The sequence below is a fragment of the Poecilia formosa genome, unplaced genomic scaffold, assembly GCF_000485575.1.
Source record: "Poecilia formosa unplaced genomic scaffold, Poecilia_formosa-5.1.2 Scaffold422, whole genome shotgun sequence".
Taxonomy (NCBI): domain Eukaryota; kingdom Metazoa; phylum Chordata; class Actinopteri; order Cyprinodontiformes; family Poeciliidae; genus Poecilia; species Poecilia formosa.
Genome location: NW_006800361.1, coordinates 1,306 through 16,020, shown reverse-complemented (window position 1 = coordinate 16,020; position 14,715 = coordinate 1,306). Strand labels below are relative to the sequence as shown.

Genomic DNA, 14,715 nt, shown 5'->3' with positions numbered 1-14,715 from the left:
CATAGGGAATTGTATCGCTCAACAAATATCGTGATACATATCATATCGTGACCAGAAAATCGCATTGCATTGTGAAATTATTGTATCGCTACACCCCTACTGGTGACATCATAATGTAGAGCTGTGTATCATCATAGTTATGGTAGCTGATCTTATTTCCTGAGCCAGTGGGAGCATATAGATATTGAATAGGAGGGTCCTAGGATTGAACCTTGGGGGACTCCACATGTGACCTCTGACCTCTTGGATGAGAAGTTTCCAGTTAAAGCAAAGAAATCGCTGTTCTTTCTGTAAGATTCAAACCAGTTGAGCACTGGACCGGAGAGTCTGACCCGACTCTCCAGTCGATTCAGAATTTTTTTTGGATATTTATGAATGGAAATTGTGTAAAGTATTGGCTATATTTATTTGAAGATTTTGTTCTGAAAATTGTTCAGTACAAAATTATGTATGTGTGCAAAATATTCGGATTAATAATGGGTTAGTCTGATCCTGGTCCTTAGCCTTGTTAATTCTCTTGTTGGTCTGTTTTGAAGTTTGATTAGTGACTGTTTGTAATTCATTTCCCAAACCTCTGGAGTCACTTAAATCAGGTCAAACTAAAGAACAGTACAGGATGTTAGGATGTGTGACTGAACAGAAAGGTGTTTGGTCCTGAAACTATGACAGGTCCATTGCATAAACTGTGAACTGAAATAGTTAAACCCTGACTCTAATGTCCACTTTTCCATAGATGGACAAACATTCTTGTTTAAAGAAAAAAGGCCAGTAGCCTCATAATGTTCAGATAAAAATAAGGGTAATGCAATTTCTACGTATGATTTTCAATAAAGTTCAGGTTAATGATTCATTTTCACTAGTCATTATCCTGAACTTCTACCTTGATAATAAACTGGTTTTACGTTTATTAATCCTATGAAATTACTAAAATGTTCTATCAACTTTTTTATCCGATTACTCAATTAATCGTAAGAATAATCAATAGATTACTGGATTACTAAAATATTTGTTTACAACAGCCCTACTTTATACGTATATGTTTGAGTAAAATGAACATTGTTCTTTTATTTTATGAACTACTGACAACATGTCTCCGAAATTCCAAGCAAAAATTTAGTGGTCTCTTAATTTTTTCCATAGCTATATGTAGTTAACAGTTTTAATTGGACAAGACTATTTAATTTTGTATGTGAATGTATGAAAATAAGCAGTTAGATTTAGAAAACTCCACCAACAAATATCTTCTCTTGGGCCTTGGCCCTGCTGGGGGCTCAGCACCCCTAAAGGTCAGATCCTAGATTCACCCCTACATAAATTAAAAGACTTTAAATTGATTAACATTAAATTTAAGATTTTAAAGAAGCTGGCAAGTTTATTTTGTAAAAGTTAAAAGAACAATCTTCAGTTGAATTGTTTTGTTAACACAGCTATAGTCTAATGTCATAAGCAGAGTTTGAGCTCTGTCCACAAATACATCTCAGTAAACTACAATTATAACTGACTGCTTTTTAGGTTGGCCAGTTAAACGACTCCCTTCTGCCAGAATGAACTAAATCCATGTTGAAATGTTGTTAGTGGTGCTCATGTTCTAAGCAGCAAAAGAGATCATTTAGTCAAATTCTACTCAAGGTCTCATACAGCCTTGGACCAGCCCGGCATGAGGAGCTAAATCCGCTGAACTGCACATCTCTGCTGAATACAGAAGGTCAATGAGAAGATTTAATTTATGTGCCTTTAGAAGCTCTTCCATTTCGTGTCTGTTGAGTTTTTTTTATAAGCGCCACAGAAACTGTTTTGGTTGCCCAAGTTTTATGGGACGAGTTTATCTGGTCTCTCTGCGCAGCCACCCGCATTAACTCTGGCTGACTAAGCAGTTGATATGGTCACATGCATCGTGTAACCGTAAAAATAAGAAAAAACTATCATTAGATAAAATAAAAACAGAGTGATGCGCAACCACGAGGCAAGTGCGAAAGCTCCTCCACAGGCTGAACCACTTAACCACTAACGCACTGGCCAACCAGGACCACATACATAATCTTGATCAGCACAGAAACAGAGCCAGGCACTGGGCAGCAAGTCGAGATGTAAACATCACATAATTCTTTGCTCACAAAGATAAAATCATTCTCAACACTCGCTCAATGCGCACATCTGAAAGAGACGACTATAGCTTATACCATAGAGCTGCACAAGCAAAGCTAACACGGTGGGTTTTAATCTCCTACCTTGATGTAGAGTTCTCCAAAGAAACATAATTCCTCACAGGGGGTTGATGTAAATATCCATACAGGTCAACCTGTGTCCAGTTTGAGCGAAAGGAGGAGTGTGCAATCTGCACAGAAGTAAACTTCAGACATCAAGCAGCGACAAAGTGCAAGGAGGCGCCAGCAGTATGACTGGTCTGCGCAGCTTTGTGGCCTGTTAAATGCATCAACTACAATCCTATCATTTAGGAATAATTCTGCTCCGCCAGCAAAACGCTCAGCGCAACAGAGACGCTTGCAGTCCGGCTTATAATTTTTTTAAAAATGTAAGAAATTTCTTCTTCTAAAAACAAAATCAAGCATCACTTACCCTGGTGGGGTGGGAGCAAGTAAACTCTGACTATTCGCCAGGCTTATAATACACTGGGGGAAACCCTGAGTACCCCAGACCATCAGATCATTAACCCATATGATTAGAAACTCCACCCATCAGATCAGTACCCATGCTGTTGGACCAGTAGCCCATCAAATCATGAACCCATTGAATCAGTACCCAACCTGTCGGATCATTAACGCATCAGATCACGAGCCCATCAGATCATAGACCCATCAGATCACAAACCCAATGAATCAGTACCCAACCTGTCGGATCATTAACGCATCAGATCACGAGCCCATCAGATCATAGACCCATCAGATCACAAACCCATTGAATCAGTACCTCACCTGTCGGATCAGTACCCCAGACTGTTGGATCATTAACCCATTGAATCATGAACCTGTCGAATCAGTACCCAACCTGTCAGATCATGAACCTGCCGAATCAGTATCCCAACTGGTCAGACCACAAATCACCGAATCAGAACCCAACCTGTTGAATCAGTATCTAAGCTGTTGGAGCAGTAATCCATCAAATCATTAACCCAACCCATCGGATCTTCATCTTAACCTCAACCTATCAGGTCATAAACTGGTCCAGCTAGTTTTGCGGGTTTCACTCACTGGACTTCATTGGAGGTTTGAGCTCCTCGCCATCAGCTGAACTCGTGTCCACATGGACCAGGAGGTGAGTGAGGCGTCTCACTCTGGAGTTAAAGATGGCGGCTCGGCTCTTGCAGCGGCGGGCCACCTCTGAGTTCTCCAGGTACTCGCTGAGGAGCCACGACAGTGGACTGGATGCTTTTGATTCTGGATAGAACATGAAGCATAGTTCAGGCTCAGAAAGCTTCAATAAAGAAATATTTACAGACCAGAACCTCTTAAAAGAAAGACCTATCAACAAATCAAAAGTTCAGAAACCACCCCTGTGAATATTTACACCTTCGGGAGGGTCCAGTGACACAGAACACAGTTGACATTCTGAAGAGAGTGAAGTGTCTCAAAACAAGTTATATCTTTAAGTCTCAGTAATACATCCAAGCTGAGGCCTTCTTGTTATGAGTAACCTAGACATTCCACAGATACAGGCTGCCATACATGGATAAAGTTTGGGAGGTCCAACATACACAAGCAATGGAATATTGGAGGCAGTGAGGGTGTTCCCTGCACCATTAAAAAAGTTAGAGGGATGCTAGATTTGGTGGGACTGTTACGGCTTCGTCCCTCTCACCGGTCTCTAAATTTGGATTCACTTAATCTTTAAATTTATGAGCTTTCCCAATATGTAAATATACTTGAATTGGTTAATAAATGTTTTTCCTTGTTTAACTCGGTCTTACAGAGTCTTCACTCTATAAGACAACTCCAAAATGTAATGTTAGGTTTTAATGGGAAAATGTTCTTAGAGAGACACACAACAGAGTGATCTTCACTGAAGGAAAATGTTTGTCATCAGACCAAACCTGCAGATTGGAATAAGTTTGACATCATTTGTGTGTGTGGGTAGGCGTGGTCACCTGACAGCGTGATGCTGTGGACGATGGGGCTGATCAGAGCCTCCCAGCAGGTCCGACCCAGAGCTTCGGCTGCTTCAGCGTCCGGCAGAAACCGATCTGCAAACATCTGTTCGTGTCTCAATGCACTGTTCAGCCTAAACACACACAGATTCAAGTTCTCGGGTGAGTCAGCAGCAGCTGCAGAATCACTCGTTGACAGGCAGAGAAAAGTTTGTACTTGTTGAAGAGCTGCAGCAGCTGAGCCTTGTCCTCCACCACCTCCTGACACCAGGTATGGGCCTTGGTACTGTAGAACAGGTAAGTACGGCGGCACAGCTGCTCCTTGAACACGGGCCAGAACGTGGGCTTTGGACCCAGAACCTCAAAGCCGTGGACCCGAGTGTCGATGCCACCCTGCAGCACAGAGGAACGGATCAACACCTGTGGAGGAGGCCCAGAAGGTTTAAGGAGCAAAGACTGACCTGCTGGCATCTCTTGATCCTGATCTGGATGATGGACCAGAACCGGGTCATGTTCTCCAGGAGAACCACGCGGCTGGCTGAGGCAGCGACGTTCACCTGTAAAGATGGAGCGGGGTCAGATGGGGAACCGCCCTCGTTGACCTGACCAGAACCAGACTCACCGTGTTGAGTTCTGTGTTGATGTTGGCCGGGTCATCCCCGCCCAGAACCAGGATCCTGGCCGGCATGTAGCTCGAGTCCTCACTGGCGACCAGGATGGCGAGTTGTCTGAACATAGAAACACGCAATATCAAAAGTCAGGCGACACAGGCAGGTAGACCAGCTGTAACAGACGGCCACACCACAAAACCTCGCCCCAAAAAGACGCCTAGCAACAGAACCCTTCACCTGAAAACTCCTGAGATGGAGAGAGAGATGGCCACACCTGCCTGATAACCACACCCACCTGATGACCACGCCCTTGTGCATGTAAATATTGATGAAGTGCGAGCCAGTGCACCCATTGGACTCCCAGTAGGTTTTGGGGTTCTTGTCAGTCAGCTTGTTGGCTCTGTGGTGGTTGGAGGAAACCTCCACCTTTTCCCAACATTTATCCTCCTTGAGCTCCACACTGGAGCCTGGGAACATCAACAGGGACACCAGTTAGACCAGTTTCAGAAACCACTCTGTCCATGAACATAAAAGAACATCTGCACTGACCTTGACACAGGTTCCTCAGGAAGACGTCAAAGAAGGGGATGTTGATTGGCTGGTGGCTGCGGCGGTGCTCCTCGATCTGACCCAGCACCATCTGACACACAACAGGAAACACAGGCAGCACATGACTCACAGCAGCCAATCACTGGAGACCATGAGGTCCTGAGCTCTTTATTGCTGGAGATGAAGCTAAGATGTTCTCCAGGGCATCTCCAGGTCCAGGGACCCTGCAGGCGCCCACCTGGATGCATCCGGCCAGCACGCTGGTGGTCATCTTCTTGTAGAGGTTGGCGTATTTCTCACAGTCACTGATGAGGTCTCGCAGCTCGGTGACCAGCAGCAGGTTGGTGCTGTGTTTGTCCAGAGCCTTCACCAGAGACTCCTTGGTCCCCAGGCGGCACATAACCACTGCATAGTCCTTGTTCAGTGAAGCCAGTCGGTACAAGAAGCGGATGAAGAGTTGCACAACCTGTGGAGTCATCATAGCAGGTTAGCCTCTCACCATGACCTCTGACCTCAGAACCAGGAGCACTGCTAACCTCTCTATCGTTGATGAACGCCGTCATAGTGGACAGACACGGCTCAATGCTCTCGTGCCATGGCAGCATGTCCTCCTCGTAGTTGTCCAGGAACTTGTTGAGGATTCTGCAGGTACAGTCAGAGTCAAAGGTCCAGCAGCACCACTGGGGCCGCTGTCGGCAATACCAGCAGTACCACTACAGCAGCAACAGCTCCAGAGGCACCTTACCTGAGGATGGACAGCTGGACTGCCCGGTCAGCTCGGTGCTGCTCCATCAGGCGGACCAGGTCCTGGTAGGTGTCCCGGCTGTGGGTGACCTGCATAAAAATACGAGATGAGCTGTTGGTCGGCGGCAGCACGGGTTCTGTGGGTCTGAACAGATCTTTTCCAGAACCTGTCGCCGCTCGTCCTCCAGCTGAGACGTATCGTCGCACAGTAGCTGCTCCAGGGTCTGGATCACCTCTTTGGTCACCGTCAGCTCCTTCAGGCTCACCACCAACATCTGCAGCTCTGTGTCCTTAAAGTCGAGTTGGTCCTGACTCTCTGAGAAAGACGACCTGGTTTATTCATAGAACAGGACCTGTGTGGTCCACAGAACCTATGGTTGCCTGAGCTTACCTTAAATACAGAAATAAAGCTGCTTCATGGAATAAACTAGACGAGACATCTGCCTCACAGACTAAAGTAAACAGGGTATATACCTCATAGATCAAAACGGTGAGGTATACACTGGTGGTTTTAATTTCCTCAAGACATTCCTATAATCTATCATCTGGCTGGCCTCATCAGGACTTATGTATAGGTATGACTGAGTATCATCAGCATAACGGTGGAGATTTATCCCATGAGTTCTAGTAATTTCATCAATTGGAAGCAGATGTATAGCAAAGAGAACTGGGCCAAACCAGAGCCCTGCGGTTCTCCAATAACCCGATGATGTAAACCAGCCTAGTACTGCTCCCCTGACCCTTGATCCTGCAGCATGTTGGATCTTTTCAGGAGCAAAACGATCTCAGCAACAGTCCGAGTCAAGGAAAAGGGCCTTGGTCATGCCTGCACCAAAGACTCGTTCGTACCTTTGCTCTCCAGCTTGTGCACCATGGAGATGTGGTTGAGGGCGATGATGGCCAGCATGGTCTCAGCCCTGGACAGTGTCAAACACTTTTTCAGGATGGCAGTGACACCGCAAGCCACCAGCTGCTCTGCTAAGCTCTTGTGGCTGGCGATGAGCATGATGATGACGAGCAGCCCGTTCCGGACCGACAGCATGCAGCTGCACAGAAGAACAGTTTGAGCAGGGAGTCATGGGAACAGGGAGCTGCGTCTCGGAAGGAGAACTCACCCTTTGGACTTCAGCATGAGGTCGATGGCAGAAGGAATGGTGCTCAGGAGGCCCTTGGAGCCTTCAGGAGTGGCTGAGCCGATGCTGGCGAAGATCTCCAGCATCATCTGGGTTCCCGACTCTGACAGCGGCAGGCTGCTGCCGACGCTGCGCAGGTCGTGTTTACTGGCGCCGGTGATGACCTTCAGCGTCTGAGAAAGAGGACTGGGTCATCATCATCATCATTCTCAACAACATAAGAGAAGACGATGAGGCTTACCGCCAGCGCTAGCTGGAGCACGTGGACCACCGTGGAGAACTCCTGCATGCAGGACAGGACCGCTTTGACCCCGCCCTCCGTAGCGAAGCACACCCTCCACTCGTACTTCAACATGAGGAGGTGGGTCAATCTGAGCGTGCTCACAACCACATCCCTGGAGGAAGAGCCCAGCAGCTCCACCAGCAGCTTCAGCACCTTGTCACTGTCAGAAACACACCAGCTCAGGCCATTTCTTGGACAGAGTAATTGGTCCAGTCTATGTCCTGGACAGGGGCTACTCTGAGGTCTCTCACCGTATGGTCTGGGCTGAATCGCTCCTCATGGAGTTCTTGTCCTGTGCGCTCTTCTCCTCCAGCAGCCGAGTGATGAAGAGGACAGCGGACAGCTGCAGGGCGGGATCTGAGGCCGAGCCTCCCTTCTTCAGGATGTCCACCACCTCCCCCAGCTTCTCCAGCAGGCTCTTCTTCCCCTGAACCCGCGGGTTGTTGAACACTGCAGGAAGACAGCATTACACCTCATCACCAACATGGAGACAGACGCTCCTCATCGTCATGATGATGTCCCCACCTTTCATCTTGTCCTCTATGTCATCTGGATACTTGCTGTCGTCCTCAGAGGGAAGCTCGCTCTCCGTCTCCGAGCAGCCAGAGTCCAGAGGAACTTCCTTCTTGGCCTTCTTGGAAACTGAGCCTTTAGCTGAGGAAGAGTAGGCCGACGATGAGGAGGTGAAGCTCTGTGTTCCTCCTCCCAAAGCGGGTGGAGCCAGGGAGCTTTCTGCTGCAGAGGGAAGTAGACAGAAGCAGAGTGAGCAGCGTGGCAGAGTCAGGAAGGAGGTCCCTGAACCTAACTCTCACCCAGCAGCTCTTCGTCCTCCAGGCTTCCTCCTCCTCGCCGCAGGTAGTGCTTGCAGAAGGCGTGGGAGCAGAGCAGGTCGCCGAGGCACCAGGACGGCAGCGCCTGCTTCAGGTAGTGCAGCAGCTTCTTGGACACGTCTCCGGGGACGGACAGGCCGATGAGAGACGCGTCGTCTGGCTGCACCTCCTGGACAGAGGACAGAGATGGGTCTGCCGGCTCTAACCTGGAGACAGGGGACATGGCGAGGGGCCCCACCTGGTCCTCCAAGCTCTGCTGCAGCAAGCTGTGCACCTCCTGCTGCTGCTTGGGCTCCAGCTTCTTGATGAAGAACAGCACCTCCCACCACTCTGCTCGGCTGAGCAGCAGTGGCTCTGCCTGCAGGGCCTCCGTCAGGTAGGGCAGCGAGTACAGGCCGCCCGGCGGCTTGGAGAAGAACGTCTGGCTGACTGGGGGCAGAGGAGGAGGAGAGGAAGGGAGCGGAGAGGAGAAGGAGGCATAGCGGGCAGGAAGTCCACCTTACCTGCGGTGAGTTTGAGCGTTTCGGTCAGGGTGGAGGCCTTCTCCTGCGTCTCCCTGTCGGACTGGCTGCTGCTTCCGCTGCCCAGTATCTCCACCATGTGCCAGTGGACCCAGTAGGTTCTGGACAGGGAGTTCCAGTAGACCTGCAGACAGCACAGCGTGATCCAAAAGTGGCTCCAAGCTGACTGACGCAGCAGGACCCGGTCCTCACCTGAACGGGCGGCGAGCCGTCGTTGCTGTAGCGGAACTCGCCCTCGTCGCCGGCGCTCACCTCCTCGTAGTCCTCCAGCATGCGCACCGCCATGCCGCTCTTCAGGCTGTCCTGGACGTACTCTACATACGCTGAGCGGCTACTGAAGTCCGACCGCGCCTTGAAGCCATTCCCGCCCCTCTTCTTGGTTGGCGTGGCTGCCGGTGCCGAGACTGGGGATCCAGCAGCCGGCGACACAGATGAGGTGCAAAACCGGGGCTGGAAGATGGAGCGGAGGATGGGGCGGGGCACCTCCTCGGCCCGCTCTTCGCTGCAGGCCACGCCCCCTCCTGGCTGCCGGCCGGAGCCGTCGGGGGGCTTCCGGTTCCGGTCCCAGCCCATGACCCGGACCAGCTCCGAGATCAGGTTGGCCATAGCCATGGTGAAGTCAAACTCTTTCTGAAGGCGGAGGAGCTCTGTCTGGTGGGCGGAGCCTGAGGCGGAGGGGGCGGGGCTACCGTCCTGTCTCTCTGAGCCTGGCTCCCCCTCCGCAGTGTTTAGCTTGTCCATCAGAGACGTGACGCACAGGTATCGCTTCACCAGGGAGAAGAGCAACTTCCCGGGTATCTGAACAGACAGAACCGGATCAGAATCAGATCAGAACCATCTGATTTTTATCTTGTTTTGACCCAAACCAACAGAATTGTGTTGCTACAGTATCCCACAGACAGCAGCTTCTCCTAATTCTAAAAGAAACTGAACACCCCAGGTGTGGGGTACCAGGAACAGGTGGAAATACCTGGGGTAGGTGGAAATACCTGGGGCAGGTGGATGCCCTCGAAGGAGATGCCGTGCTCTTCGGAGGACGTGGTCTCGGCGAACAGCTCCAGCAGCGTGAAGCGGTTGTCGAAGTCCATGTGCTGCTCGATGCCGTCCTGCTGGCTGAGGGACAGCAGGACGTAAGCCCGGCTCCCTGCAGGGAGACATAGGGGCACCGGGTCAGAACCGGGTCTATCCAGATCAGCCCGCCCCATAGCAACAGAACCGGGTCTACTAAGCCCTACACCCAGGCCAGGTTACCCAGAATGCAGCTGACCTGCGTCGTGTGAGGCCAGCGCCCGGAGCATCTTGCCGGCGCTGCGCCTCGTCTGCGTCTCCTTGTTGCACAGCAGCTCCATCAGCAGGTTGAGGGCACCGGTCTCCTTGAAGACGCCGACCAGCGAGCCGATGCTGGCGTAGGCGCTCAGCACGTGGATGGTGTGCATGATGTTGATGGAAAAGTCGCTCTTCTTTGCCATCTGCTTCCGGGCGCGGCACACCAGGTTCTTCACGTCCTGCTTCATGTCGGACAGTTCCACCTCGTCGAATGTCACGTCTGCCGGGAACTCTTCACCGCCCTGAGGGGCTCCATCCGTGGCCTCGCCGCCAAGCTGCTTCTCCTGCGGCTGTAGGGGGCGCTGTGCTTCCGCCTTCCTCTTGCCCAGCAGCGTGGGGCAGTTGGCGAATACGTCCTCCATCGTCATCCACATCAGGATGTTCTCCGGCTTAGCTTCTCCGGACGTGGAGCCACCGGACCCGCCTACGCCGGTCCCTACACCGCTCGGGCCACCCGTCTCGCCGGCTCCGCCCCCGCAGCTGGACCCATCGTCCACGGTGACAAGGCACCAACGAATCAGGTACTCCGTCTGGCCGTCGTGGGTCCGTCGCTGGCGGATCAGCTCTTCCGGGTACGCCTGCAGGCTGGGCCCCAGCTGGACGAGCAGGTTCCCATTGCGGCGCTCGCCCACCATGGTTGCTATGGAAACAGAGACACACATCAGACGACATGACAGAAATGGGTCGAGGAACTGGCCCTGGTTCTGTTTTATCCTCAGAGTCTGGAGGAGTTTGACCCAGACCAGAACCCCTCTCATCAGAACCTTCATCCTTCTTGGTGTCCCCTGGACATTTCAGTCAAGGGTTCTTCAGCTGCACTCTCCCTGCCGCCAGCAGGACAGTCCAATCCACCCTTGGATCCGTCAGAACCGGGCCCACTCTGGGCCTGAGGTTCCTTCAATCAACGTGCCAATCAGGGAGCAGCTCCACAAGTCAGCAGGTCACGGTTTCTACCTCACGTGATCGACAGGTTAACTAACTGTTTAACTAATAAGTAGTTACCAGCTTAACTAACTTGACCGTTAACTAGCTAACGAGGTAGTTGACCAACTAACTGTGTTTCTATCCCTCTGTGCCGTTGACGCAACGTGCTGACGTCACACCGAAGTCCGCTCCGGATTCAAAGGGTGCAAGTTTAGACCCGCCAGGACCCAGAACCTGCTGCAGTCGTGCATCACACAAGACTCTGGTCTGCTGGTCCATGATGTTCCGGAGAATTCGGCTCAGTTAAACACCAGAACCTGGTAACGGCTGAGGAGAACCGGGTCCAGCAGCTGTTAGGTTACACAGTTCCGGTTACAGACAGCATATGAAGTAGACCCGAAGCTAAACCGAAGCGGTTCGGAACGGTTCTGGTTTTAAACAAACCGTGTAGAGAACACAGTCGTCCGCTCCGGACCGGAACCCGGTGGACCTGTCCCCCTCCTCAGTGTGAGTCCGGTTTACCTGGCGAGTCCCGCACCTGCAACTGCGCGCGCACTTTCCTCTTTCGCCCTAACGCAGTCTTTTCCAGCCTGGTTCTATAGGTTCTGTCCGGGTTCTGCCGCAGGTTTGATGCGCACTGTCACACCACGGAGCGCGTCTTCCGCCTCTGTGCTAATCTTCCGGTAAGCTGCTAGCGCAGTAGCGCCCCCTCTGTTCGGAGGAGTTCTGTCATGACGTCTCGTTTCACCGGTTAAGTGTATCCTTGATTCTACGGAGATCAGCGTCACTCAAAATTAAATAAAAACTGTCATAAATTAATACACAATTGATGTCTAACATCAAATTGAAATGTTAATCTGGAGATCATGTTGTCAGTTATAGTTTTATTTATTTCATAAGGGTGTTTTGTTTTGTAAGTTATTTCACATATTTTATGGGCTTATGTTTTCTAACCGTTTTTATTTCAAGCTTTTTTTTATTTCATGTTCTTATATTCAAACGAGAGGGCGGAGAAGGCCACATTCAGGGTTTTCAGAACCAGAACCAGAACCAGAGCCTAACACAGGAGGTAACTCTCTGAAAACCTGAAATGGTTCATGTGAAACTTCTTTTGTCCTTCTCATCAATCAGAGGTTCTGTTGGATCTGAAGCAGAGTGTCTGCAGTGTTCTGGTCGAATAATTCGTAATTATTCAAAATTACGAATTATTTAACGTAATTATTTATTACATTAAATAATTCAGTTGTTCCAGTGATGAAGGACCTCAGCAGGTCCTCCAGGAGGCTGAACCTCCCCTTCAGTGTGAGGAGGAACAGTCCTCTTGGTCCTGATCCGGCTCTGATCCGGGTCAGACCTCCATTTGGGTCCTGGAGGAGGCTGGAGCTCCTCAAAGAGCAGAGAGATATTTTCTTACCTGCGGGGCTTTAGGACCATGAGGAGGAGATCTGAACTGAACACCTCCTCTGTATTCTCAGTTCATTCCTCCTCCTCCTCCTCCTCCTCCTCTGCAGGAGACTCATCCTCCAGCCTCCCAGACACCTGGGCGCTCTGCTGCCCGCCCGCCAAGCTCCTCTCTCGGCTCTCAGAAGTCCGGAGCTCCGCGGCTCCTCAGCGGGTCTCTGTCAGCTCGCTGCCCGGCTCAGAGCGCTCTGAGGTCGGTCAGAGGACGGACAACAACCCCTCAGATGAAGACTCTCATGCCTCACCTTGCGAGGTGAGTATGTGCGCTCGCGTGATCACAGGGATGACGTCAGAGCTAGTGTGTGGATATTCAGTTATCATCATGAGCTTCACACATTTCTGCCTGTAAACAGCTATGCGTGTGCGTGTTGGTGTCGGGGGGAGGTGGAGATTGTTCTGTTGCATGAAAAGGTTCCGAACCGGGAGTCTGATCCAGAACTCAGGATGCCGAACCAGGAGCTGAGATGGTCGCAGCGCTGCTTTATATGGAAACCATGGCAACCAAGCAGGGCGCACCGGAGACAGAACCCGACCAGAACATGAGGATGAGACTGACCAGGCCGGAACTTCAGTCTGTTAGAACTGGGCATCAGAATCACTGTAAGCCAAAAACACCTCAACGGTCCAGCTTCAAATACCGGCTACACAGTAAAACTGTTTTAGTTTTAGAATATGATGGAGCAGACACAGTTTTTTTTGGCTCTAGTGGCCTTTATTTGATAGTTAATTGGGTAAAGAGAGAAGGGGGAAAACATGCAACAAAGGTCGCCAAGGCCGGGAATCGAACCTGCGTCAGCCGCCGAGGACTGCTGAACCCCTGCGCCACCACAACACAGCCGAACAGATACAGTTTTAATCCCAAGTTTTTTCCTGCCAAATAAGTGCATGCATTTCAATTCTTGGACCTCCCTAACACATATTTATGAATTATTACATTTTATGTTGGTTATGTTAGTGAAAATACAGGTTTTATACTCAGCAACAATTGTTGCCGGTGGGAAACAGCATAGTCTGAATTACACACATATGGCCTATTTATAAATATAAAAAATAAGAAAAATCATGATATGCATAACCTATTATAACAAAGAATGGTTACAAGAGTGTTCAGAAATATTTTAGAAACATAAATTGAATGCCACATCCTGCAGATGTCATTGTCTCAATGTATCAAGCGACCTTTGACCTCATTTGGTCATTTCATCAATGAGGCAAAATCAGATGAAAGTGTTAGTTTGAACAAATCTGCATCTGAGAGGACATTGTCCCTGTTCCACCAGACCAAGACCTTTTCCTTGTCCTAAACTAGATTCAGGCGCTGCGTCATCTTGTAGTCGTCATTCAGTGCAAAGGTCACATTTTGTAGAAAGGTTTGGTATTTGAGGGGGCGGCATAAAGGGGGGTTCAACTGTGGGATTTAGAAGACATAATTTTGAGGTTCCTTCAGGTCTAGAAGATCTAAATATCTGATAATTTTAAGCTGTATGGAAACAGCAAGGCATATCGAATAAACAGCAAAGCTATGGACACATAGCATAGTGCTATCTATGTGTTATGCTAGCAGCAACAGTTGTTGCCACGCTTACATTCACTCTTCTTATGACTAAAAGATGAATGAATGGATACAATTTTCTTTATATGTCAGTAGAAGACACTTGAAAGGACATATGTATAAAATATTTTATATTTGTTTATTTAAATATTTTACTGACTTCCTCTTGTTCAGGTTTGTGACTGACATTTACCTCCAGCGTTACAGGCAGGAAGTAAAGAGGTCTAGTCATGTGACCTGTCACACTAGATACATGAAATTGATATTGCTTAGAGTAGACACATTATTATTTGATTTAAAATCTTCAATTAGTTGCTAAAAGTCAAAACAATTCTTCTAGAGCTTCCAGAAGTTAGAAAAAATGTCAGGCAACAATTGTTGCTGGTGGGATTAAATGGGTTTTAAATACCGGCTGCAGCCTAAAACTATTTTAGTTTTAGTTACATAATGTTTAAAACATGTTTTTATTTATGTCACACTGCTAATAACAAGACATATCTCCATAACAACTTCTCTTCTGTCTTTTCATTGTTAAGCTGCCTTTATTAATATTTAAAGCTAACACTAATCCCTTCAAAATAAAATCATATACTCTCAAACCAGAAATAATAATTAACCACCAAAAAGGGAAACAAACAAATAAAGAACTTAATTTAGAACATCATAAAGCGATTTATCA

General features: G+C 49.1%; 1 protein-coding gene across 4 annotated transcripts; it reads right to left on the bottom strand.

The window, feature by feature from the left end:
• Positions 1–3,066: 3,066 nt before the first annotated feature.
• On the bottom strand, positions 3,067–12,542 carry LOC103155355 (cullin-9-like). 4 transcript variants are annotated; one of them, XM_016663501.1, is made up of 23 exons: positions 12,438–12,542; positions 10,041–10,739; positions 9,763–9,917; positions 8,966–9,571; positions 8,756–8,897; positions 8,491–8,681; positions 8,235–8,421; positions 7,948–8,157; positions 7,674–7,872; positions 7,381–7,582; positions 7,122–7,312; positions 6,856–7,052; positions 6,174–6,322; positions 6,008–6,096; positions 5,799–5,904; positions 5,501–5,728; positions 5,263–5,353; positions 5,009–5,180; positions 4,725–4,830; positions 4,564–4,659; positions 4,320–4,495; positions 4,103–4,236; positions 3,067–3,395 (listed from the first exon to the last, which is right to left on the bottom strand). In XM_016663501.1, exons 2-23 carry the CDS (start codon positions 10,732–10,734, stop codon positions 3,202–3,204), a joined length of 4,515 nt encoding a protein of 1,504 aa, XP_016518987.1. In that variant the 5' UTR covers positions 10,735–10,739; positions 12,438–12,542; the 3' UTR covers positions 3,067–3,201. The 4 variants fall into 4 exon arrangements, with proteins under 4 accessions (XP_016518987.1, XP_016518988.1, XP_016518986.1 ...); XM_016663502.1 differs by lacking the exon at positions 12,438–12,542 and adding an exon at positions 11,546–11,748 and having other exon boundaries at positions 7,948–8,154; XM_016663500.1 differs by lacking the exon at positions 12,438–12,542 and adding an exon at positions 11,562–11,747.
• Positions 12,543–14,715: the final 2,173 nt, after the last annotated feature.